General features: G+C 47.3%; 2 protein-coding genes across 2 annotated transcripts; both read right to left on the bottom strand.

Annotated features, from left to right (window-relative positions):
• Nucleotides 1–449: 449 nt before the first annotated feature.
• LOC122378672 (putative inorganic phosphate cotransporter) lies at nt 450–24330 on the bottom strand. Its single transcript, XM_043360005.1, has 11 exons — nt 24107–24330; nt 22342–22431; nt 21938–22128; nt 20794–20938; nt 19834–19919; nt 19440–19527; nt 18940–19178; nt 18498–18650; nt 18136–18268; nt 1549–1785; nt 450–1270 (listed from the first exon to the last, which is right to left on the bottom strand). The coding sequence occupies exons 2-11, from the start codon at nt 22409–22411 to the stop codon at nt 1089–1091; spliced, it is 1524 nt and encodes a 507-aa protein (XP_043215940.1). The 5' UTR covers nt 22412–22431; nt 24107–24330; the 3' UTR covers nt 450–1088.
• LOC122378678 lies at nt 5922–7169 on the bottom strand. The gene has a single exon (XM_043360019.1). It carries the CDS (start codon nt 7146–7148, stop codon nt 5955–5957), a length of 1194 nt encoding a protein of 397 aa, XP_043215954.1. The 5' UTR covers nt 7149–7169; the 3' UTR covers nt 5922–5954.
• Nucleotides 24331–25998: the final 1668 nt, after the last annotated feature.

Genomic DNA, 25998 nt, shown 5'->3' with positions numbered 1-25998 from the left:
ACGCCACTGTTTCATATGCATCATGTCAGGCATTTTAGGCTCGCCCCCCCAACTTGAAAATCGTTCCCGGGCCCCTGGGCGGCGCTGCGCGCCGCCGTTTTTGAGATATTGCAAAAATTCGCGAGGGGGATAAAATTTACCCCCCAGCCCCGCGCGGGTTAAGCATGCTTGAGTCCAAACAGATCACCACAGCCTCGGATACATTTGCTCATGCCGATTCTAGTCGCACGGTCAGCAGTGGGAAGCTGAAAGGAATTCCTTGCCTCAAGGTCCTGCTGAAATATTTCCCGCCCCGGATTATTTTAAATGGATTGTAACGGTTTAAGATTGACGGGGATCGGCTTGCCGATTTTTCAAGTAAACTGTAAATTATATTGAACATCTATCATATTTTCTGCACTTCCATTTCCAATGCAAAGATTTTCCTCGACTTCATGGAAAAAGTGAAATATTCTGTCGTAATGTATTGATGATGTGTTTTTAAACATACTTCACAACATTCATTTGATAACCGACAGCTATCCATATAGTTCTTTCTACATCACATATAATCGATAGCATTTGGAACGGACGTTACCGTCCCTCAAACATAAGCATTTTATTTTAGGATAGTTTGATGGTCGCGTAGACGCTGGTCTGTTGGTGGGTCCAGAATAAGATGAACAACATCCAGTTTCCGCCAAACTGAAGGGAGGCGCTGTGCTTTCAGGATGATTATGCAGGCGTCGGGTTCAGCAAGTTTTTAAAATACATTGGAGCAAGATGAAAACTACTTCACCGAGTCGCACCATGCATTCATTGGTTAACGTTAACAAATCAAGCATAACTGTATCGATGACTAACCATTCGCACAGCTGACACACTGAGACATAAACGCACTGAGAGTTAGCGGCTGTCGGTTCCACGGATTTACCAGATCAGAGCCAAACACTGACGTTTGTTAGCGTTTCTGATGTCATCCCACCACGGCCGTGGGTACTGGGTAGTTCCAGCACAGTGTCTGCGGAACCGTCATGACAACATCGCCATGCTCAAGCCATCTCCTTGTTTTTCTCCTAAAACTGCTTTGGATGATGTTGGTACGCCCCTCAAAACCTTTCTACTGTGTTGGTCTCCTTTTTGTTGGCGGCCTCCCACGCCTCGCGGGTCGGGTGGCGGTTCCACCACTGCTCCTCCGCCGAGCCGAATATGATGAATACCAGCGCGCCCACCGCCTGGATGCCGGCCGTCATGCCGAACACGATGCGCCAGTGCTCTTCGTCCTCGTTACCTGCAGAACGCACAACGGCTGGTCACTGGTCATATCAGTTAGCTTTGATACATGGGAGCGACCGTGGATATAGGACAACTGCACAACAATGAAGTATGCAGTACACGCGAAACTCAACATATATAATAAAAAGATTCCTATAGATATATGATCCTTTTTAACTGTATTTGTTTTGATTCGCACGCCAAGCCGTCCCTGGGCCACGTGTTCTCGGGTGCGACGGAGCTTTTTCATTATAAAAGCTTCCGCTCACTTGCAATAGCATTTTGTCGACGAACCTGTGACGATGGCGCCGGTGACGAGGGGCGCCAGGATGCCGGCCAGCGTCATGACCGTGTTGCTGACGCCCATCATGCTACCGGCAAAGTTGGGCGCCAAGTCCAGGTAGTTGGTGAGCAGCGACGAGGCGATGAGGCCGACCAGCGCCACGGCCACGCACAGCAGAGCCACCACGGTGACGTGGTCGCAGCCGGCGAACGATGCGACTACCATGAACACGCCAGAGAACACCAGACCTGCGGACAGCGGGAGGGGAGACGTTGGACCGACGGGCACGGGCTAGTGGGCATTGTCAGCTAGCCTGGCGGATACAGGCAGGTGGGCAGTGCTGCCAAGACGCATACATGCAGATTGCAGATCACATATTTGTACGAGACTGTCAATGCATACAAGGAGATAAGCGTAAGTGCCAACGCCACAGATGCCACATAAACCAGCAGCACCACTATGTATGTATGTATGTATGTATGTATGTATGTATTAGTGGTGTCAATCGGAACTTGAATCTTCGGAATTCCGATATTGTCCAATGTCCAATTCGGAATTCGGTTGGACAATGGCAGCAGGCTTTGGACAACTTTGGACAATCGCTTGCTACACCTCAACATCTTTAAAAAGTAGTCGTGTTTTACATTGATCGGCTATTAGAAAGCTCAGCTTTCGATATGATTAACACTTTTGAGCTTGTAACGGTACATGAAAAGCAAATTAAATAACAGTGTTGCGTGTAAACTATTGCGTAGTTGTCGGACATCTTTGGACAAATGGCTGGCTTGGACATTTTTGGACGGACAATCGACGTAAGCATTGGACATTGGACGGACTTTGGACATACGTTTCTGAAATTGACACCACTGGTATGTATGTATGTGTTACAATCATGGACAATCCCTACGGGGCGTGGCGATTACAGTCCACTAGATCAGCGGGTACCAAATAGTATCGACAAAAAGAGGCCGCATCACCATCGCCACATCAGATCACCGCTCTGCCGTGCAAAGTAAAAAACAATGCAACACAAAAACGCGTAAGTCACTTGACTTACGTCAAAATCGTTGCCTTTTGCTTAGTCGGTCGGAATATGTCCAATAAAAACACGTGTGTCGTTACTTCCGTTCTTTGAACAATGAGACCCTTGCCTGGTGTTGTGACTTAAGCAAAGAAAAAAAAACACGTATATCACATATGCGTTTTATTGCTGCATGAATTCGCAGCGAAAGTGCATTTCAGCAAAGGAAAACAACGTATGTCATACTACCTGGTCCACCAATACCAATATACATATATTCCAGTTGCCAATAGACGGTTGGTGAAGCGGCGGTTCGAGTAGGTGAGGTGTCAGGGGTGGGATGCCAGTGCGGGTTTGCCAGGGTCTCTATTTGACCAGTCTAGGATTTTGGGAGGGGTCGGACAGCGTTGTGCTGAAGGCCGTGTCAGAAGGAGAAGTAGTAGCCCCTCTAGGTGAGCCACGTGGTAGGCCCGCCAGCCAATGAGGTATCCGAGGATAAAATCCGCAAGCACGTCATGGGCTTTCATCCAGTACCGCACCACTACCGCTACCAGCATGCTCCGCACCGCCTGTACCTGCCAACCGACGTGACTGTACAGCTAATGTTCGATGACTGTATGCTGGCTGCTCGTCGGACCAATAATTTGACTTTCGTAATGTAGCCTAATGCATAAAGGTGTGCGTTTTAGGGTTGGACATCCCCCAAACATGCGACCGTAGTGGAGCCCCTGAAAGTGATCAGCACACGCTGCAAAGCTGTCACAGCTATTATGCAACATGACCATCCACGATCACTCCCCGTAATGCCTGCTATGCCAACGAAACAGTCGAGCGTGCCTGCTTTGCCGGGAACATTTATTTGATGTGCATATGGTTATTGCGCTCTTGATAGCCCTGAACTCCTTCCGTTTTTAGAACTCCAACTGCCGCAGACCGCTGCTCCAGAGCGGTTCTTTTAGATCGGGTTGGATGCCACATTTCGAATGGGGAGATGTCACTGCGGACTTCGAATGCAAGGCTTTATTAAGCGGAGTACGTGGATTTATTAAGCGGATTTATTTACTATGGGTATCTATGGAGAAAATCCGTTAACAGGTCAAGTGGCCACAATAAGCGGCTGAATTTATTATCCAAGGATTTATTAAGCGAATTCCACTGTATGTAGCAATTGTTATGCTCACGTGCAGCACGTGGCTGAAGCGCACGGTGCAATTATCACTGAGCCGGCGGCCCGGCGCGATACACGGCCGATGGGTGTGCGTGCTGTGACGCACACCACGCACACCTCCAGATGGCCTCAGAGGCCAGACGGCGGTGCCGGGAGGACGCAGAGCGGGAGTGCAGAGAGGAGATCGTTGCCACTGGCGACATAATGCGCATCATTATGCTACCCATCCTTCCCTTGAAGGAGTGGATATTTACTCCTCGCTTAATAGCTTACAACGAAACGTTCGTGATCGCGATGCCCCAGGACAAAGACCGGAAACGCAAGCGGCGCACCCTCCACCGCCAGCATAACCGCTGTGTGCTCTGGCACGAGGGGGTGTCGTCGGGAAGGTCAGCCGAGGCCGTGGCCGCCACCTTTCCAATATATCTGCAAACCGGGTGTCGGGACGTGGCGAAGGTGACATTGTGGTTGGACAACTGCTCCGCACAGAACAAAAACTGGCCACTGCTGACAACGCTGCTTCACGCTGTCAACGCACAGGAAACTATGTGACTAGATGAGGACCATTCATCGAAAGGGTCACATCGTATGACCGTTACCATGGTAACCATTTGTTATGAATGCGAGAGTTTTGAAGAATCAGTCTCTCGCTTGCCAGCATTGAATAAACACCTTTGTAGATTAAGTGTTTGATAAATGCTGCTCAGCTAATGAAGTTTGTCACGCTATTTTTTCTTCTTTTTTTGAGTCAGGACACAGGGCCATGGCTGCCGATGCAGTGCATCGCACAGTGGCACAAAACCTAAAAGAGGCGATGTGATGGACTTCACTGATTATGTCAGCGTTGAAGAAGCAGCGAACGTCGAGGTTAAACTCATGGACGGCACAAACATGCCCGCAGTGACGGACGGCATCAGCCGCAGCCGTCTGGCCACGCTCAGCAAGGCCGGTGAGCGTCCCTACCTGTCAGACGCTCACCTTATCCAGGTGCGCCGAGGTTCGCGACTAGTACTTAAAACCTCTTTCAGCTCCCCCACTTATGACCTATGCATTATGAAAGGCACAGATAACAGTAGTACTGGATTGGAAACAGGATTCCGGTGGCTGCAGTAAGGGGCCGAAAACAGAACAGAATATTTCGTGCCCATACTTCGATATCTCCTCTCACAGGCAACAAAAAATATTGGTTTATGTGAATGAAACTTATAAAGAAGCAATTTAGCCGTGCTCGTGTTTATTGTTGCATTTTTGCATAATGGCAACTTATTTTACTAAACGTTGCTGGTTACACTTTCCTCACCGTGGTGAGGGAACGTATGCCACTGATTTATTTGATTATAATGATTTCTCACTCTCATCCACAAAAAGTAGGGTGAATTCGTATAAGAGTACGCACTTAGTGGATTTCTTGCTCTCATTCGTTTCACATTTGAGAGAAAGAAATCGCAAACATGGAATATCAAAGCTCATTAAATTAGCCATCGACCCATGAGTCGACGATCCTTCAGCTTAAATGGAAGTGGTCTAAAACTGACGTTTTCTGAACCGCTGCTGTTGCGTACTCTTACCATATGGGGTGTATAAGAGTACGCACGCCGGGCGGGTGGAGTACGCAGGCAGATGCCTATGCAGCTTGTACCGTCCAAATGCTTAACACGAAACTCAGAAGACATAAGTTCGGGTACGCATCTGCAACACAGCGCTCCAGATTGATGAGATACCTACAAAACAAACGGCATTGAGCGAGGGGGCAACTATATGCCCCCCTGCAGCGGCTGGCGGGTGGCGCGGAGGCCTAGCGGCCGCCGGGTTAAAAAGTGTTAATACATATTTGAAAACGTATCGGGATTCGGATGCTTACGAGTTGTTTGGTAGATTAAAGGAAAGTTTCATTAATACAATTTGCGTGTTTTTCCAATTTACATAATTGTATTTAAAGTCCTCTATAATTTTGGTCGTGTTTAGGGAAGGCCTTGGCCTAGTAGCCCCCCCCCCCTTGATCCGCCAGTGCATATAAATTGTGAGTGACGCAAGTGAATCGCTACCAACGAGGCAATCATTCGAATTGAAACGAAATACAAGAACGATTACACAACGTTGCTTTATTATAACACTGCCCTTAGGCTCGTGAAGTACAAGCAAATAAGTGAGAACTTTGAACAAAACTGGTTAAACAACGACACTCTATGCGGGCACGTTATGCTTTAGATTCGTCGCTCTCCGACGCGTTAATCTGCATCGGATGCGCAGTTGCAGCACTCAAAGTACTTGGTGCACTGGGCACACTCACGATGTGCGTAGAGACCACATGAAATGCATTGGACCTTCTTTCCCCCTGCCTCATGAAATGCGAAACCACATACAAGACATGGGCACACGTCGTCGTCACTGTCGTTGCTCTTATTCCTTTTAGCTCGAGTCACCCTCTGAGACCTCCTTCTTACCGATGGCGTTGCCTTTGACGGTGTTCGAGATTTCTTGTCGGTGGCCTCTTTGACAGCGATCATATAAGGAGACAAGGTCATAATCTCAGACTTCTTCCCTACCCTCCGTCTTTTCTGCGGGTGAGTGGCCTTTGGAATCCGGTAAATGTCTGGCGGCGAAACACCGCTTGGACCAGGAAGTCCCTCATCTACACTGCCTGTAACAGGACGCCTCTGGTCTTCTCTATCTGCAGTACGACGTCCACGTTCTTCACTGCCTCCATCGGGACGTGCATCACCTTCAGGGTTTGCGGCAGGACATCCACGTTCTTCAGAGCCTGTGACAGGGCAGACGTCATCTTCAGATTCTGCGGGAGGGCGCCCATGGTTCTCGAGGTCTGCAGCAGGGCGTCCTTCTTCGTCACCGTTACTTGCTGCAACGGCTCTGTCTGTCACAGCCGATGGTGCAAAGTCTTCCGGTCCAAATCGCTCAGGGTTGAAGGGGATCACGCCGGTCGCTTCGAATGCTCTTTCTGCCTTTTGGACCGAAGCAACTCTGCCGTATGCTGCACGGAAGAGTCCAGCCACATTGTACATGGTGATGCAGCGCCCGGGATGTTCCACCATCCATTTGTCGCACTCAAGGGCATACGCCGACTTGAGTGGGCCGAAAAAACCCACATCCAGTGGCTGTAGTCGATGGCTTCCATGTGGCGGCAGGGTCAGGAGAATTATTCTGTTCTCCCGCGCGAACTCGATGGCTTTCAGCGTGCAGTGGCTCACGTGATTGTCCAAAATCAGCAGTGTCGGATCGTCTTTCGTGGACTTCACGTGCCGTTGAAAGTGTTGGAGCCATTCTGCGAAAAGCTCCCCGTTGATGAATCCCGTGTCGGAGATCATCGGCAGCGTTCCCACCGGCGCATCATCGAATAGCTCTGCCTTCATCCTCTTTCGAGGGAATATCAGTGCTGGAGGTATACATGCACCGGAAGCTCCCATGCAGCAAACAGCTGTCACGAGCTGTCCCCTCTCCCCAGAACTGACCTTCCCCACTGTTTTTTCCCCTTCTGTGTGCATACCTTGGGCAATCTGTTGGGGACGGTGGAAAGTCCAGTTTCGTCGACGTTGTATATGCGGTGCTTTGGGATCTGCTTGGTCTTCAGACACTCTTCTAGGTTCTTGAAGTATCTGTCGACTTGCACTTTGTTAAAGCCAATCGCTCTTCCCAGGCTGACGTTTTCTGGCACTCGGAATGTCAGCTTGCGACGCTTGCAGAAGCCTCTAAGCCACTCCTTCCCAGCACATTTTGTCACGTGGCTAAAACGATGCGATATACCATTTTGCTCAGCGTACTGGTATGCCAGTTGCATGAGATCTTTCCGCTTTATCCCATAAAACATTTCATCGAGTGCGCGGCAGTGTGCAGCCAGTTCTTCTTCCTGGGCATCACTGAATACCGGACCATATCGCCCAAGAGACTTTGGAACAGTTCCCAAACGCAAGCGTTTCCGCAAGGTTGCTTCATGCACTCCCATGGACTTTGCGATCGATCGCTTACTTTCTCCGCCCTCTACCCTCCTTTTGGCATCTTCAAGAAGTTCTTCAGAGAAAGTCAGCTTCCGACTTGACTTCCGGGGAGTCCCCATGGCAGCAGCTGAAAGAAAGGTAAGTTTGCATTGAAGCATATGCTGTACAGACTATCGAAACTTATCGAAACTTAAGAAGTACAAACCTCAACCTGTCCTGACATCATTCCTCTCTCCACGCCATGGTGGGGGAGGGCCATTCCTATTTTTACATTGGGCCTTTTTTACGTATAACGCTATGAAGCATGGTTGTCCTTTAACCCGCGCCCCGCTGGAGGTCCTGAATTTCCACGCCCTGCTGGGGGAGGTGTTTGAACACCCCCTTCTAACTCGGCTCCTGGGCCACGTAGCGATAGTGGAAAGGTGGCCTTCGAAAGAGCGTCAAAAATAAGAAAGAAATTACAATTCATTTTTTGGTCAGGTTGTTTAAGGTTAGGTCACCAGAGGTCATTGCAGGCAAAAATTCGCCGATTTCCAGGTCAGATTCGGTCAATTTTCAACAAATCGACGCACTGCTCGTGAACTTATAGAGCTACAGCGCCGCGGAATATCGCATTGGATAGCCCTACGTATTAGTGCTCTTTCAAAGTTGACCTACCGTCAACGGTATTGCCTGCAGGGGCAAGCCCAAAACTGCCGAAATAGACGTTTTTTTTCGGAAAGTTCTTTTTTCTGCAATGATTTTGACTCCAACCTCTCATGAACTCTCTTTTATTGGCATCGTGTTCCTCTTGTCAAGACACATCGAACGAGCTATCATTTGAACTTGAAACGTCAACTTTTTTTAAAGGAAAATTTGAGCGAAATCCGTCGGATTTTTTTTTTTTTGAGAAAATGACGTTTTAGGGAAGTCCAGGGCCTCGTTTCATAAAGCGAGTCCGTAACTTACGGTGGTTTTTGGTCTTGTATTGCAAATGCATGTGAAGCGATGACGTTAGTTTAAATCGTTGAATTTATTCATCTTGCAAGCAAGAACAGAAGGCAGAAGGGTAAATAAATTTATCGCTTGAAATGCACTTGCAATACAAGACCAAAAAATGCCGTAAGTTACGGACTCGCTTTATAAAACGAGGCCCAGTTCGCCATTATCGCCTCAAAAACGGCAAAATTTCAAACGCCGCTAACATCTTCATTTTTAAAGGAATCAAGACGTAACAAAAAAAGTTGTACGTGATTCTACTTTGTCTATCAAATGGCTACCTATCTCGGTTTTTTGAAAATTTTGGATTTTGGACCAATTTTTTTTCTTCAAAAAACTGACTTTTTGGGAAAATAATTATAAAATCCAAAATTTTGAGTGTATCGAAAAAAAACGGAACACATGTCGGAGAAGTGGTCTATGTGCACCTACATACCAATTTTTAGAAGAATCGGTTCAAAAATGTGGGAGTTACTCAAAATTGTATGACGTCACGACACACACATTTTTTTGACAAATGATTTTTTGGAACTTCTAGACCTCGTGCTAGTCGCCATCGAGAAGGCTCTGTGTTTTATCAAGGTGTCGGACGGCCTTTCTTACTTGATTTTATCGGACTCCCTAAGTAGCCTTTTGGCGTTACGGAGTTTTAATCCAGTTGACCCGATCGTTCAAGACATTTTAGCTCGACTTCAGTCAGTGGAACAATCGGGAAAATTTGTTCAGTTCTGCTGGATTCCCAGCCACGTCGGCATACACGGCAACGAGCTGGCAGATGCGGCCGCGAGGCGCGCGGCCGCAGCCTCCTGCACTCGACGTCTGCCATTGCCGGCGCGTGACCTTTATTCGGCTGTGCGATCTTTCATTCTCTCTGAGTGGCAGGCAGAGTGGAGCCTACGTGGAGGCGGAAAGCTCCGTGAGGTGAAGCCGACTTTGGAGCCATGGAGGTCTTGCTTGCAAGACAACCGGTCCAACGAGGTGATCTTGTGCAGGCTCCGAATCGGCCATACATATGCCACGCATGGCCACCTCCTCCGCGGAGACGAGCAGGCCATTTGCAACGGTTGTTCCGCGCCTCTTACCGTCGCTCACGTGCTCTTATCTTGTCCACTTTTAGAACCAGACCGGACGCGCTACCTCGGCCGCATCGCTCCGGGCACCACTGTCCGCCACCTGCTGGGTGACGAGTCACCCTGGGTTTTATCTGGCAACATCTTTTCCTTTATCCGTGCAGTCAAATTCCAAGCGATTTACTCGACCTGACCCAAATCCTCTCTAGTCTCCTTGTCTAGTCAGTTGTCTATTACGACGCTCTTGCGTTGTTTTATTTTACCCTGTCTTTTTTATAAAGTCTTTTACTTTCTAGTCTTGATATCTAGAAAGTTTCTTTTTTTTGAAACACTTGGTTTACTAGCGCGACGTTATGGGCGCAAAATGACCTTTGCAGTCGACGCGCCCGAAAGCCCCAATAAACAAACAAACAAACCTCGAACGGAAACAAAAATAGCACCATTCGATTTGCCGTGAAAAACTGCATCAAACAGACACCTTTTTAGGCCTTAACAACCAACCTCAAAATTTGACCTCACTTGACCTGACCTTGACCTGACCTCGACCTGAAATTCATCCAGAGGTGGTCCATATCACTTATTGAGTGTGCCTATTGAATTCTATGAATAAAATGACCCATAAAACAAGTGTCGCACATGCCCTTTTCTATATTTTGTTTTTGGTGACCTGACCTGACCTGACCTGACCTTGACCTTGACCTTGACCTTGACCTTTGAATGATATTGTATGCAACGAATATTGTCTTGGTAGTCTAAGAACACGTTTTGGGCAATCAGTCTCAGTCCATTCTTCGGCAACTACGGTGCACGGCTGATACTGTAGAAACTTGCATTTTGTACCCTTGACCTGACCTTGACCTGACCTCTGACCTACTTAAGCAAAAAAAAATGGGCTCTTAAGATCTGCCTTGTTGAGAGCTTTCGATTGCCGTTTTTCCCGTCTTTCTACGACCATCGGTTCGGAAGTTAGACAGGGGGCAGAATCTGCCCCCCCCCCCCCCCCAGCAGGGCGCGTATGGCTGAATAGCCCAGCGGGGCGCAGGATAACTTTGAAGTATTAACATTAGCGCTATGGCGTTACTTTGTAAAATAATTTCCAAAATTATACATAAAAGTAACAATAGGTAGGCCCAATAGGTATGTATCTAGGCCCTAACAATAGGTAGGTATATTTCATAAAGTGACGCCATGTTATGAAGTTGATATTCTATTTTTCGTTAACAGGAGCAATGTCAAAAGTAGCCATTCCACTGCTCCCACAAAGCCATAGGGGCATTAACACAAATTATATTGTTCAATGACAAAAAACGTCATGTCAAATAAATGAGAAGCAAAATAATTAACGTGCCCGTGAATTTTGATTCACGAAAACTAAAGGTAGGGTAAGAGTACGCAATCCAATGCTGCGTACTCTTACCTCCATGATCAATGCGTACTCTTACCCTACATGCGTTTTGCACATAGAACAGCCCCAAAACATCGTGCGGAACTTCACAAACGGAATATTGCACTGCACAGTACTTTCAAGACAACCTCACAAGTTTCACACAACAATCACGAAAATGTACCTTATCTCAACTACCAATTATCATAATTATTGTAACATAGCAAAATAACTATCAATACCCTACAAAATAATATTCCTCACCTTAAATTGAACAGCGTCGCCGCAGCACGTCCCTCTTTCTTTGGTGACAAATACGCACTGCCGGCTTCCTGTTGCATCATGAATTCGACAAGCCGGCGTTGCTAGGCAACGAAAACAGCTGATGCGTACTCTTATCGCCCGCGTACTCTTACCCGCCCTTACCCTACTTGTACATGGGAGTTTGATCTCTTTATTTACATACATGCTAATCGACACCAGTCCTGTCACAACGAACCATCCAAACGTCACGATTCAAACCAACGTCACAAAACACCCCTTAAGTGCCACTTCGCTTCGCCTGCCCTCTCAATTTCATCAGCGACCTTACTTCCCCGCCTTACATCTTCTTGACTCTGCTGAGCTTTGGCCTCTTGTCGCTCCTCGATCGGGTTGCACCAGTGGCTGGGGTGTCTGCTTCCTGACTTTCGATGGACAGCCTGTCTTGAGTGTCTGCTTCACTTATCAGTTACCATGTTTCCACACTTTCCAGCAAATAGATTGAAAACCGTCGCATACATCTTTGGAAGGAGGCTCCTGAGGACGTCGTAGCTATCATTGCAAACGACTTCCGGTCAATTCGACATCCCGGTTTACGACTATCTTCGTCACTTCTGCGTCACTTCTTGGTTGATCGCAGACCAGCAGCTGGTTCCTGTTAGCTTCCGTCTTCGGCAGTTGCCTCCAAATATGGCAGATCCTCACGGTGAGGTCGATGTCTTCCTCGTCTTTTTCCAGTCGTACGTACCTCCAGCGGCGTAGCCCCATGATAGATCAGCAGGCTGGCGGAGGCACCGTACTTGTTACGCATGGTGGCCGAGTGTGCCAAGGTGCCGGAGTTGTGTCCCAGGAAGGACTTGGCACTGTCATCCAGGTCCTCCATTTCAGTGGATTTCGCCACCGCGGCCACTAGCTCCTGGATGACAAGAGCACCATCCTGCTGTCACTCCTGCTGTGATGGTGCTATTCGGGCGGAGGCGTCGGCGGGGCTGAAACGTGACCAGTGACCACCATCCGAGGCCCTTAGTTCGACTTCGGAGTACCGCCTCATTCTCCAGGGACTGTCGGACACTCGACCAGTTGTAGTTGCCACCTGATAGCTGATATTGTCATTCGTGAAGAACGCATCGGTCTGGCCCTTCATAACCTGCTTCTGGTGTGAGTGGCGTGCGGATGCCATGGCTAGTTTCGCTGGCCGCTCGTGCACAGGGGGCATCGCGTAATCGACGCTGGTCAATACTGACAGGACTTCGCCGCTCTTGAGCCGACGGCGCTGTCTCTGCATGCCGATGCGAAATGACCGATCATCGAAATCTTCCTTTCTGAAATGCAGCTCACACACAGCGGAATAGTCCTGATCCCACTCAGCCCGGTCGCGGTGACCCATGGCGCCAACCCATGAGCCCGTAGAGATGTTTCGGTGAGAAAAGCGAATAGGTAGCATGTGAGACATCTGTTTTAATCTTTTGTTCCTCTTGGTTCGTTGTGGTTCGTTGGGTTGTAGCCAGAACGGCAGTTTTTTTACCGCTCATTCCCCTCCTCCATTGTTGATGTACCTATATGTATGTAAGGCCTTGCACCACATTTTTTTTTCTTCAAAAGAAAACACCACGCATTGTGCCCTCTAAATGATCAAATTAAAAGCGAAATACCTGATTTTTTTTTAAAGCAAATGAAAGTTACATTGGTAGCTTCGATTTTAGATGTAAACGACAAAACACAAAAATGACGATTTCTTGCAATACACAACACACAAATTATCCACCCAGCAGCACGCGAGAATCCCATTTTGGCGCCGTCGCATAAAAACATTCGGCCTCTTACTGCAACTGCCAATATTCTGTTTCCAATCCAGTACGTCTGTTATCTGTGTGCAAGGCTAAGTACAGTCCTGCCGGCGCCCTACCTCTGGCTAAGCCCTTGGTAAGTGACGATGTAGTTCAGAGAGCTCGAGTCATCCTGAGCCGCATGGGGGGGGGGAGTGCCTTCCCAAAACTGTTCTGGGAGAACCTGGCCGCAGATGGTTTATGCGAGGACGAGACCTCCCCCAAGAGGCGAAAGATATAAACAGGCAACGCCCCACACATTCGCCGTAACCGGACCTGGCGGTTACAACTTGTTAGTTCATGTCTTGCATTAGCGTGCGTTTGTAGTTGGTGTAGTGTATAGTCGACTACAGAATGTTCCACTTTTCACAGGCAATTATTTGCCTGGAGTGGTAGGCCGTGCCGCATCACACGGACTGAGTTCACAAATTATAGCTTTGAATAGTAGAAAAAGTAAAAACATGACCTTTTTTCCTCGATAATTATCAAAACTAATGCTGTACAAATATATACTTTATTTGAAAGAATGTAATATTTCGACCACAGGTCTTTTTCAAACAGTTTCAAACTAGAAAAGATATCATTTCAATTTGCCGCATTTCCAACTGCCTTTCAACATATAGCTTTAGTCCTATAGCCTATAGCTTTGTCCCAATGCTTTCAATCGACACGCTTAATTACGTGATAAACGGCACAACTTAGCGCTCCGGTCAACTGATAGTTTCTGAGGAGTGGAACATCATTCTGTAGTCGACTATACACGTGTGATGTGCACACCTTCCACTCGCCGTTTCAGGTCCAGACGGCTAATTTTGTTTTTCATATCTCGCATTATTGTGTGTTTGTATTTGATATCGCGTACTTGTGAAGCAGGCACATGTGTTGTGCGCACCTTAGCAGTTTTGTTTTTGGTTTGTCCTAGGCCACTCATTTAGAGCTGTAGTGGTAGGTACTTGGCTGTAACATTGACATTAATAACTATTACATTAAATTAACATTAATTATTATTAACATAAATTAATTAAATTAAAGTAACATTAAATAACTATTTGATGTGGCGATGAGTTTTACTGCGATTTATTTAGTTTACCGTCGACACAAATCACAATCCTACTGCCTGGTGGGGGCACCCGGCACAGGGATTTATGAGAGCGAGAAATATTCACTGGGTAGTATCATTAATGTTTTACTGATTTGATAAGGTTATATGTACGTGCACTCCAGAAGTTTTGAGACTTTTTCAGTAGAGACAGTTGTCTGTTTCAGAGAAGCATGAAACTTGTATGACTCTCGAAATGGAACTTCCCGAGTCCAATGCACCTGCTTTAGCGCTCCTGTCACTGCCTGAAGGCCTGCTGATAGGCCTTCAAAGTGAAGGTGCCCAGGGCCTCTGTCACAGCCTCACTCATCTCCTCCACATCCTCCGAAAGACGGCCCCTGAGCTTCCCTGTCAGTCTGGGGAACATCCAGAAGCCAGGGGCCAGATCAGGACTGTTGGAAGGGATACGGACGGTTTTGACGCACATCTGTGTCAGATAGTTCGTCTCCATGGTGGACCTGTGGGTGTGTGCGCTGTCCTGGTGCAGGAGCCCCTGGCCAGAGTTGAAGAGTTCCGACCTTTTGCGGCGAAATCTCTTTCTCAACTCCCTCAGAACCTTCACGAATCATTCCTTGTTGACAATCTTGCCGTGTAGGGGACCCAGGTTATGAAGTTTTTGCCTTTTTGTTCTAAGTAAGGGATTAATTTGAGCTTCCCAGGGGACCTGCGCTGTCTGTCTTTATTGGGTCTGAAGGAGTCAGTGTGTTTTCATTGGACCTTTTGTCTCTTGGTCTCATGATGGTAAAAATACATCCAGCTTTCGTCTCAAGTCACTTGAGAGCCAATTTGCTATGTTTCTCGGGCATTTCTGCCAAGCTAATCCCAAAATTTTATTGCACAGCGACCCTCCAAGTTGTCTTTACATGAACAACCTGACTGTGCTCTACACTGGTCACTGTGACAAGCCGCGTGCGACTTGCCATGTTCAGGGTGACGCCGTTGCCGTCTTTTGCAACGTAGAAAAACAAAATTACGCAAGTACGTTTATAACAACTGTGGTAAGGACTTGTGAGAACAACAAGTATCTAGCACTGTTCATATGGATTTTACGAGGCCAGTCTCAAAACTTCTGGAGTGGACGACGTATATTAAGCAGTCAACTATCACTGATACATTATCAACATTCTGATTGTGGGAGTTCCGTTGACGTCCCGAAAATGCATTTAATTTCGAATCCAAGCGATATCTGCATCTTAAACGCACCCCGATCTTTAATTCATTTATTGACTTATTTATACGATAAATCAATAATCATAACTAATCTGTTAGCGGTAGGGCCACACTACAGGGTTGGGCAGATAAATTGGGACAAATTTCAACTTCCTCTTAAACGACTATTTTTTGAGTGATTAAGATAATTTTTGAACATAGATATAGGCTAATGAATACTTTTCCATGTTATGCAGGTTGCGTTGTAATTTTGAGTCGGCTGGTCACAGAACGTGGGCTTAAGCAAGTCACTATCAACTTAGTCCGCGCGCACATGCATGCCAATACTCTAATTATGCTCCATCAAATGGCTGAAAGTAGTGTGTATCGAGCAGACGTAAACGTTGGAGGAAGAGAAGATGTTGACTCATCCTTACATACTTATTGCATTGACACCGGCCGCTCCCCCGGTTTTCCAGGGGGGCTAAAAGGCAAAATTCAGTTAAATCAGAGGATCCTCGCGAAAACAGTGGCGCGAGCTTACAACGAAGGTAGCCGCGCCATGAGAAAGCGATATACCAGCACCTCAAACATGTACTCTTATGCATTGATGCATATCAACCTGTTAACATAGATGTTGAAGCAGCTGTGACGTTAAAAAGATTGTTTCCTCTTGAAGGGCTTGGAGAAGCGAGCAAGCACGTGCAGGTCTCTTTTGACGATGGTATCCCCATAACCGAACATATGAACAACCGCAAACACCATGAAACATCGCAACCAGCCCAGAAGACGTGATCTTAGTGCCAAAAAGCATGCAGCAGACCTCGGTGATGGCATTCCACTCGGTGACTTCTGACGGCTACGTGAGGCCCCCTTATTTTACGGAATCGGGAGGGGGTTCGCCATTACAGCGTACCTAACCATTATTCCGGCAGTTCGAATCAACAAGATGGAAGAAGGCAACATCCTGCATGGAGTGATACTCTTCGAGGAGTCAGCTCCCCGGCATACAGTAAATTAAATACAAAATCTCCTGAAACGGAGGATCCCGCAAACTGCACCCAAGGGAAAATGCCCCCTTCCTCATTAAACCTCAGCCCACACAAGTTTTGGTTGCTGGGGCGTTTTTGCGGGTGAGTCTAACGGACGTCCCCATGTGACTGTGGTGAGCCTCAGCAGTGCCAGTTGGCTACAATTACGAGCCATTTCAGACGGGAGATCTCGCCGCGCGTGCGGCCAGTCCAGGTACCGATAAGGACTGATGCAGGTGGACCACGGTGACCATAGTTGGTGATAAATGTGTAAAATTGGTGTGACAATATGTGATCCAAATTTGAAATGCCTACGTTTATAAATTTCTAAGCTACGGCGTTCTGAATGCAAATATGTGTTTTGTCCCAATTTATCTGCCCAACCCTGTAGTGTGTAAGATGTGCATATGTATGTTTCTCCCTGATCGCTTTACTCATTCAGTTAAGCATTACGTAAATCAATTTTCTTATAACCTTAATGACATACATGACGAAAACGTGCATTCAATTTTCTCTTAAATGATATAATTTTTAGCCGCTAATAACTAATTCCAAGTCTCCAGTACCTACATCAAAACGCAAAAGTCCTCGCCATACAAAACATTGAAATGAGGGAGCTGTCTGACTTACGCAATTTTTTTTTCTTTACACGGCAGCGCTATGGGTGGCAGATAGGAAAATCCACGTGGTAAGTTCGTACAGAAACTAGATACTCCCTACTAGAATGGCTCTAAAATCAAAAGGCACTGATTACGAGCGAGCGAGCGCAGCGAGCGAAGCGAAGTCTTTTCAATATAACGGAAAAAAATCTCAGTATGAGCGGCCCGGCCCGGCCCGGCCCGGCCCGGCCCGGCCTGTAACGCTTTTGAGAGGCTTATATCTCAGCAACCGCTGGACCGATTGTCCTGCGGTCTTTTTTGTTGGGTAGCCCCATCCCTTCTACCACGTAATTGACTACTTTTGATGCATCTCAGTGACCGTCGTGGCACGTGCCACGTGAAAAGTCAAGGGTGTTCAAGCTGTTTTGCAAAAGTAGTGATTTTGAGAGGCTCATATCTCAGCAGCCGCTTGGGCGATTGTCTTGCGGTAATTTTTGTAGGGTAGCTGCATCCCTTCTACCAAAAATAGGATACTCTCGAGGCATGTGGGTCACCCCCAGTGCACGTGAAAATACAACAATAAGAGGTGTCAAATTTGTTCCCATTTTAATAACTCGGTAATTACTTGGGCGATTTCGCTGAAACTTGGCATACAGGTAGGCACCCACCAGGCAATGCATTCCCATGTGTTGCGGTTAGGGTGCTACTGCACGTGCGCACGTGCAGGGGGCGTTTCCAGATCTCGAGAACGGCTGGGCCGATTGTGCTCAAATTTGGTACACGGCTGGGGACCGGTTAGTAAGGTGCCGTGCAAAAGTCAGTTTGGACCCCGTTTGCACGTGCGCACGTGCAGAATGCCGCTTCCAGATCTCAGGAACGGCTGGGCCGATTGCGTTCAAGTTTGGCACACCGCTAGCGACCGTTTAGAAGGGTGCTTTGCACAAGCCCCGTTGGAAGTACCCTCTTGCCCTTCCGCACGTGCAGGGCTCACTATCTCGCTCGCTCGTTCTTCGCCCAAAAGGCGTTTTACTGGTTTTAATACGTGTGTTGTTAGGTACTGACCTGTGGATGAAAACACCTTTCGAATGGCAGTTTTGCTCAGCTTTTCACTCTTCATCAATTTGTCTTGTGAAAAAGCGGCGATGTTCGACACGATCCACATAAACAGGTATGGGAGTGCAGACAGAAGCGCATTCTGCAAACAAAACAGAAGGAAACTGGTTCTTGAAAAGTGACATCCCCCAGTACATAGCGAATGGCTCTTACGAGGGGCATTGAGGCATTGGTAAACGAAAAGTAGGTACGTATAAGTTTGCTTACACAGCATAACCGCATTGTTAAAAACCAAAGGGTATTTTTGGCAATAGTGCTTAGGTTATTTGTCTCACTGCTGATACGACAGAAGTCCGGGCTCTTCTGCTCACCTGGTCGATGTTGAAGTGCAGGATGTTGTTCATGTAGGTGGGCAGCTCGGTGAGCAGCATGTACCAGCCCCAGCTGTAGCAGAAGGCGGCGAACACGGACGACAGGAACGGCACGCTGGTGAACATGGCCTTCCACGGCACCGGAGGCCGCTCCTGTCCCAAACAACAGGCACTCGGTGTTACTCACGTGGACTACTACTCAGTGAATGCGAATTAATCACGCTGATATATTCAGCCAGAGCCCTTTAATGCTGCAATTATATTGAAGTAAAATAGTATTCTATGTCATATAATGTAGGTCAACACAGGAAGTACGATTGGTTATATTACCTAATTGATTTCACCATGGGTTTGATATAGAGTGGGTGTAACAACCTCTCTTTCTGATGTTTGACCCTGGGCAGCAATGTCCGCGTGCAGCGACTGCTGCGAGACCACTAACGTGATGAGGATGTCCGCCCATGGCGGTGTGATACTCGTGCTTCTTGGTCTCGATAAGGATGCGCTCCCTTTGCGTGATGCGCGGGTGCTCATCTGGGTAGTTGTACACCAGCAGGGCCCAGACGATGCACCAGATGATGCTGGAGACGCCGAAGAAGTAAAACACGGACTCCCAGCCGAGGCTGGAGCCGGCCAGGAGTCCAGAAATCGGCATACCAATGATGGTGCCCCACGTATTTCCTGCCAAACAAACGGGAGCAGTCTGTGTTCACGAAAGCACATAGTCTCATCCGATTGGTGCATTCGATTCGAATGTACGAATCCGTCGAATGCGGGGTCTACAGGAAAGCCAACTTTTGAACAGGGCGATGGCTGATCCTGCTATGAGTGGAAGCTTTAGCGGATTGAAAAGAAACCCTTTAGGTCGAAAGTCGTATATGTCAGAAGATAACAATGTGCACGTACGTTTGTACCAACAATTTGTGCTCCCAAGTCATTTACCTGTTGTGCCGAGAATGGTCATTCGACTTTTCTCCATTGGAGGCGCCCAATTACTGACCACCACTTGGTAACATGGGTACAGCACCGCCTGAAACGCAAGGAGTGGCGATACTCACAATTTGCAATGCAGCATTTATTTGTAATGTGGTTAACTCTAAAGGCCGCCGTCCACTATGAGGAACGCTTAGGTGTCCGTCAGTGTCCGTGAGCTCTCCGTCTGCAGTCCGCAAGCGGCGACATTCCGGACCGACTCCGGATGGAATTCCGTCACAGTGGGCGGCGGTCTTCAGGCATTACTCGGTTCATTAGCCGATCGCAGTATCTGACTCTTCCGCTATCGGTCTGTGTCGTTTCAATACGTTATCCCACCCAGCCATAAGACGTGTGTGCCCACCTGTCCGAGGCCCATGATGAAGCGGCAGGCGATGAGGAGACCGAAGCTGGTATTTGCACAGACGGGCGTCAGCAGGCTGCCGATGGCTGCAGCAAGAACAACAAGGAAAACGTGGTCATGGGGGGTCACCGGATATGGTCTGAGCTGTCTGGTTCAATGTCAGTCATTTTTTTTCTCTCTCTCCCTCTCTTCCTCTCCTCCTCGATCTAAAAATCAGGCAACTTTAAAGACATAAGAGCAAAAAAAAAAACTAAGGTCTTGGAGAAATACCAACAAATAAAGCCGCAGAACTATTTGTCCTGGCCAATCAACTACTTGTCATTGTTTTATCTGTCACCCTTGAGCGCAGCCAAGCAGCTGACTAAGCCAAGTTAAGTTTGAAACAATCAGCGTTGAGTTAGTGAAGTGCGTAAAGGGAGTTTGGCCTATCTTATCTGATGGCCAGTCGGCAATCTAGCGGATTGAGCTTTGACAAAGGATCTAGGAACTAAGCTTAGCACTCAATTATCGCAGCTGAGGCGTCATTGTCTGATTAGTAATATTCGGCCATACTCGGTTGCAACTATGTAGCCCTCAACGAGGGCTATTTTGAGATTAGTGTGCGACAAAAGCGTGAGTGTTTCTGTAATGTGATCCCAATAAGTTGCTTATTTCTTCGCTGTTGGTATTCCGTAATGCAATTTATGGATCACGTGACGATCTAAGCGCCAACTTAGGTTAAACCGCGACGAGGCGTGCGAAATAACAGCGTGTTTATGAAAAGGATCTTAAAAGAGCAACAGGAGATATTATCTTATAAAGCAGATTTCAAGTATTTACAATCGAATGTGTCTGATTAATCCTTCAAGACAAGTGCTCTCCAGCCCGGCCTTGCTCCGAGAAGCACGACCCAAGCGGGTAAGGACTGCGATGGTCTTGTTGGACGCAAAGTGTTTTTGTTGGACGGTGACGCCCACTGACCTGATAGGAAGATGCCACAGAAGAACACCAGCCGGGGTCCGTACACCTCGGCTATCCGGCCGGCCGGGAACTGGGTGATGGCGTAGCCCCAGAAGAAGCTGCTCAGCACGATCCCCTGCACCGACTCATCCCAGTCGAATCCGTCCTGCGCACACAATAGGCAGTCACATAAATAAGGTGCTCCGAAAAGTTTTCTGGCGTTTATAAACGAAATAAACAATCAGCGTTCGAGGGTTTTAACTTCTGAATCTGATGAGCTAACAACTGGGCGCGTCATATTAGGGTCAAATCTTTAAATTACATTGCAGCAGGCTGCCTAGTGCCTATTGCTTGGTAAGCTCAATTTCTTTTTCTTTTCTTTTTAGTTTCTTGTTGAGTCTTGCGATGGATGGAGAAAATAATTTGGTCAATAGGCTTGGGACACGTAGCTATAACATTGGAAATAGTACCTATTGGAAAATTTTAAACGAGATCGTATAATTTCAAATTAAATGAAGGCGATATTTTTGGTAATTCAGTATAATTTCGATTTTATCAAGAGGTTTAGGATAAATCAATGTAATATCTTAGGGCTAAGATAACAGCACCAACGAGCATAAGCACGTTTGCTTGCATACGAACAACAGGTGGGGGAAGGAAAGCATCAACAAGGCGGTCTCCTGAATCACCCTCTGTTGGCACAAAGGCGTCGTTAACGCAAACCACTCCAAACCTAATCCCGCATCCATTCAGCCAAATCAATAGTCCATTGTGCTCTACACTATCAACGATGAGTCGGTGGCCGGCGGCGGTGGTGATACGTCAGGCCTCTTGCCAGACAAGTGCGTCGTGAACTCAAAAATTGGTGAGGACGTTCTTGATAGCCACTATGACTACAGACTCCCACATAGGTAGCGATCCCCACAGAGATGTTGTTAATTCCCTTATAAGCAACATAAACAAATCATGAATACTCGTATACAGCGGTATAAAAACACTGGTGTCAGTGTCATCGAGCTGTCAAGTTGCATCTAGAGCAGTGGGTTAGCTTCATATAGGCATTGATTAAAGTCCCTCGGGACAATCGCTTTAGCTCTACCCAAGTGACCTTCCGTGTTGCGACTATTAGTCCGTCCACTGCGCCTGTGAACCCAGTCCCACGTACCGGGTTATACTCGGTTGTGTCGTTATTGGTCCGAGGACACGTATGGCCACTCGGCGGAGCCGATGACTGGTTGGACACCATCTTCACTATGGCCACCGACATGTTGACACGCATCGCGTAACCGGAGGCGAATCCGAACAGACCCACGATGGCGATGGCGTACCGCCAGGGCAGACACGGCAGCAGTTGGTCTGGAGAGCGCAGAAGAGGTGTCAGCGCACAGTGGACAAGAGTCTACCTTTATAGAGGGCAGTGACGACATTAAAATAAAACATACCAGACGACTATAGAAGAGACCAGGCATTTTAGGGACGAGACTCCTGTTTACACCTCTTCTTGGAGTGGACATCTAGTAAAGCGCTGTATCAAACTGCACTGCCCTTGGTAACGCATATGCAACTCACACTTATCGGCCTCCACATTGACATCGACGTCCATCTCCGCCAGCTCGTCTGTGCTCTTGCTCTCCTCCATGGCTAGCAGTCGAAGATCCGCTGAAAGATAGATGGACGTTAAATTTATCGCGCGCCCCGCTGGGATATTCAGCCATCTGCCCCACTGGGGGGGGGGGAGAATTCTCCCCTTGCCTAATTTCCGAACGTTAATCATTTTGGTTCAAAATCCAAAAGGCTCAAAACCGAGATAGCTATTCGAACTTTTTTCTTGCGCCTTTATTCCTTAAAAACTGAAGATGAGGTTTTGCAGTTTTTTGAAGCGAAAATGGCGTGACATGACATTACTTTGCAAATTTTTAAAAAGAACATCCGACGGATTTCTCTCAAATTATCAGGGAACGTGTCAAATCGATGCATGATACGGTACGGAAAGTTTAACGTTGTTTAACGTTGTTAACGTAATCAACGCCAGCTTTAACGTTGTTGGCTTGACTCGTTTAGATACTTAAAGCGAAAACGTCGAGGGAAAAGCAGATCCTCTCCCCCCCCCCCCCCCCCGACAGGGTGCGGGTTAAGGTTCAACATACTCCCGGCCCTCACTTCAGTATGCTTATGTAACACGCAATGAGGTAACCATTTTTTAAAGAAAACGATGAATGTATAGCTACTTTAACGACTTCGATCCTAGACTTATTATTTGTGGTTTTATTTCTTCAATTAGCTGAACCCGTTCACAGGAACAATCGGGAAAAATTTAGTGCTACCTTCATGGCTCGACCTTAAATACGTTGGAGGACCGATGGCCATTGCAGCGGTTAGGCGCAACTCATTGTAGGTGTGTATGTAGGTGTAGCTCATTTACCTTTGGCGCAGGTCACGCCAGCTACATTCTACAAAGAATCAACGCCAGCTTTAATAGCTGTGACTAAGCGCATAGGCGTAGGAACAGGGGGGAGGGGGCATGGCCCCCCACTTTTCAGCCATTTTTTTAAAGTAAAATCTTTATATTTGGTTTAGATACAAAACTAAGCAGGGAATGGTTCAGCAAGGTAAAATGAGCACAAAACTACACAGACTTTATTCACAGGAGTATTGGGGCTCCCACAAAGTGACATCGAAGTTTCTCTCCCCCACACACACACACACACATACACACACTTTTCGTGAAGTTCCTACGCCCATGACTAAGCGGCTGTCCAACTCTCAATATTGAAATTGAGCTGAGGCAGTCCAGTTGAAGTGGAGTTTTGTAAACGAATTTTTACAAGAGTATTCAAAATTCAGTTTCGAGTCACATGGAAATCATAAAATTTATTTGACGTTACTCCCCTTTACATTGGTGCTTTGTTTAGCGTTTTAGGGCCAAACTAAGTTTAGAGCTGACCTCTCCGAAGCAAATGGTGCCACAAACTGCAAAATTGAGTCATTTTCCGTCATTGCTGGTCATTACTAAATAGGTGTTGCGAACCAATAGGTATTAGCAATGCTCTATAAAAAGTGTTAGGCTGAAAGAAACGGTGACGAGGCATTTAGTGCTGGAAAAGGTAACAACAGTTGATTTTTTCTGAACGACTGAACAAACATCCGCTGACCGTTAGGCGAGAGCAGTTCAAACATGACATCTGTCATTTGTAGCTTATGTTACTTGCCGGAAAATGATAATTGGAATATGAACATAATTATTCCACGCAAACGGCCGCTCATGTACCAACCTCACCTTGGTACTTAAGCGGTTTTTCAATGATTTCTTATTTAGCTACCAGCGGTCACTCACATGTCTAAAGGAAGAAAGACGGGTTCACTGAACCTGAAAGGTGGCCCTGCGAGGTTCTCGACGCCACAAGGACGAGGAGGCGCCAGCGGAGGCAGAGAACCGGATCAGGTGGCCAGCCAGGTCACGGCAGCACAGTCGTGTGCGGCGACTGCCGAACAATGGAGAAGGCAGCGCGTGCCGGTAACGACTATCTCTGGGCTGGTCAGCGCCGCATTGATAAGACCACTGGGGCGGGGAAGGTCACCAAGGGTCACTACAGCCGCGACAGCGGTCTGCACGGGACGGAAATAACGAGATAGTCGGCGATCAGGTGCCTCGAGAGGCTCTCAGCCGTCGATGGAATCGTACATAAGGCGCCGCACTTCTTTGGCAGCAACCTTTGACCCAAGTGCGTCAGATGAAATGTGACCTCGAAGATATAGGACGCGATGTATTGAATTCATCCCAACTTGTTTGGTCGCCTGGTCGAACACACTCAGCAGTGTCTATCACCATGACGAATTATTATGGGGGTTAATCTTGGCACAGCGGCATTCGCGGGTTGGACATCCGGAAATCAACCTTTCACTGGAAAAAATACTTTTTTTGTTTTTGCATCGAAAGCAGGTGGAATGCTCCAGCTTCATGATTGATCAACTTTGGTCGTCTACGTCTTAAATACGCCTTCGCTACCTACTCTACGCTAATAATGTCGTAAATTGATCATTCACAATACCGTGTCTAACTTTGTTGCTATGGCCTAAGCCCTAAATGAAAGTGCAGATAGTCTTCATGTTTGCTTGTATTCGAAACACTTGTCACGCTGCCAAAAAAAAAAAACGAAGGACCTGCCCGAGGCATCCTCCAGGCGGGAGACAAATTGCACACAAAACCCTGGCCATGGGCATCTTAACCCTCGCCCGCACATGAGGGGGGGGGGGTTGCCACCCCCCCCCCCCCAGGTAGTCTTTCTGCTCTGCACTCAACATTTTTAGAGCTAGAAGGCTGATTTTTTATATAGCTGCTCCTCTATCCTTTCTTGATGTCCACTGAAAATTTCAAGTTTCTGGGGTTTTTGGTTTTGGAGATGTGACCTTGTTTTTCAGGTCATGTCATGACCCAAATGACCAAATTCAACATCTTGCGTTGGCTATGGGCCTTGTGAGCCTTTGACACCTTGATTTCGGCCTTTTTGCCAGTCTTACCTCCCACCTATCATGGAACATGTTGTTTGACGATGTACAGATGTCAAGGTCAAGGTCAACCTAGGTCATCTAAGTTAATTGTGTTTTAGGCAAGCTGAATTTACTTTTCGTGAAGTTTTTTGACTGCATTTTTGGTAAAAGCTTCTCAGATCATCATTTCATGTGATATGGACACATAAACACTCGGTGCACACATCAGTATACACACAGACACACACAGACATACAAACACATATAACTGACCTTGACCTAACTTGACCTGAAATGACCTCAGCAGCAAAATTCTGGTCGGGTAGTGTTACAAAGAGGTTCTAGCTGACTTGGCACCAGAAAACGGCATCGTCATCGGTATATGATAAGCAGCGCACTTGATATCCAACGGTGACCCAAAACAGCAACATTTTTTAGTTTGACCTGACCTGGAAGGTCAATGACTGACCTGAGAAGGTAAAACTGGGTATCATTGGATTCGTCTCTTCCCAAAGAATCTTTTTGGTCTTTACCGCGAAGCTCTATCTCCAACAGGAACAAAATGGCGCGGGGGGGGTGGTGGCAACCACCCACCCACCCCCCATGTGCGTTCTAGGATGGGAAAAATGGCATGTGCGGGCGAGGGTTAAAAAAGCCCGTCAGCCGGGGAACACAATAAAAATAAAAAATCACTTCCGGTGGTGCCGCACTTCATGGTTAATGGTGGCGATTGACATT

Source organism: Amphibalanus amphitrite, unplaced genomic scaffold (genome assembly GCF_019059575.1).
Source record: "Amphibalanus amphitrite isolate SeventyFive unplaced genomic scaffold, NRLGWU_Aamphi_draft 000007F_arrow, whole genome shotgun sequence".
In the NCBI taxonomy this organism is placed as follows: domain Eukaryota; kingdom Metazoa; phylum Arthropoda; class Thecostraca; order Balanomorpha; family Balanidae; genus Amphibalanus; species Amphibalanus amphitrite.
This window is presented reverse-complemented; position numbering and strand designations above follow the sequence as displayed.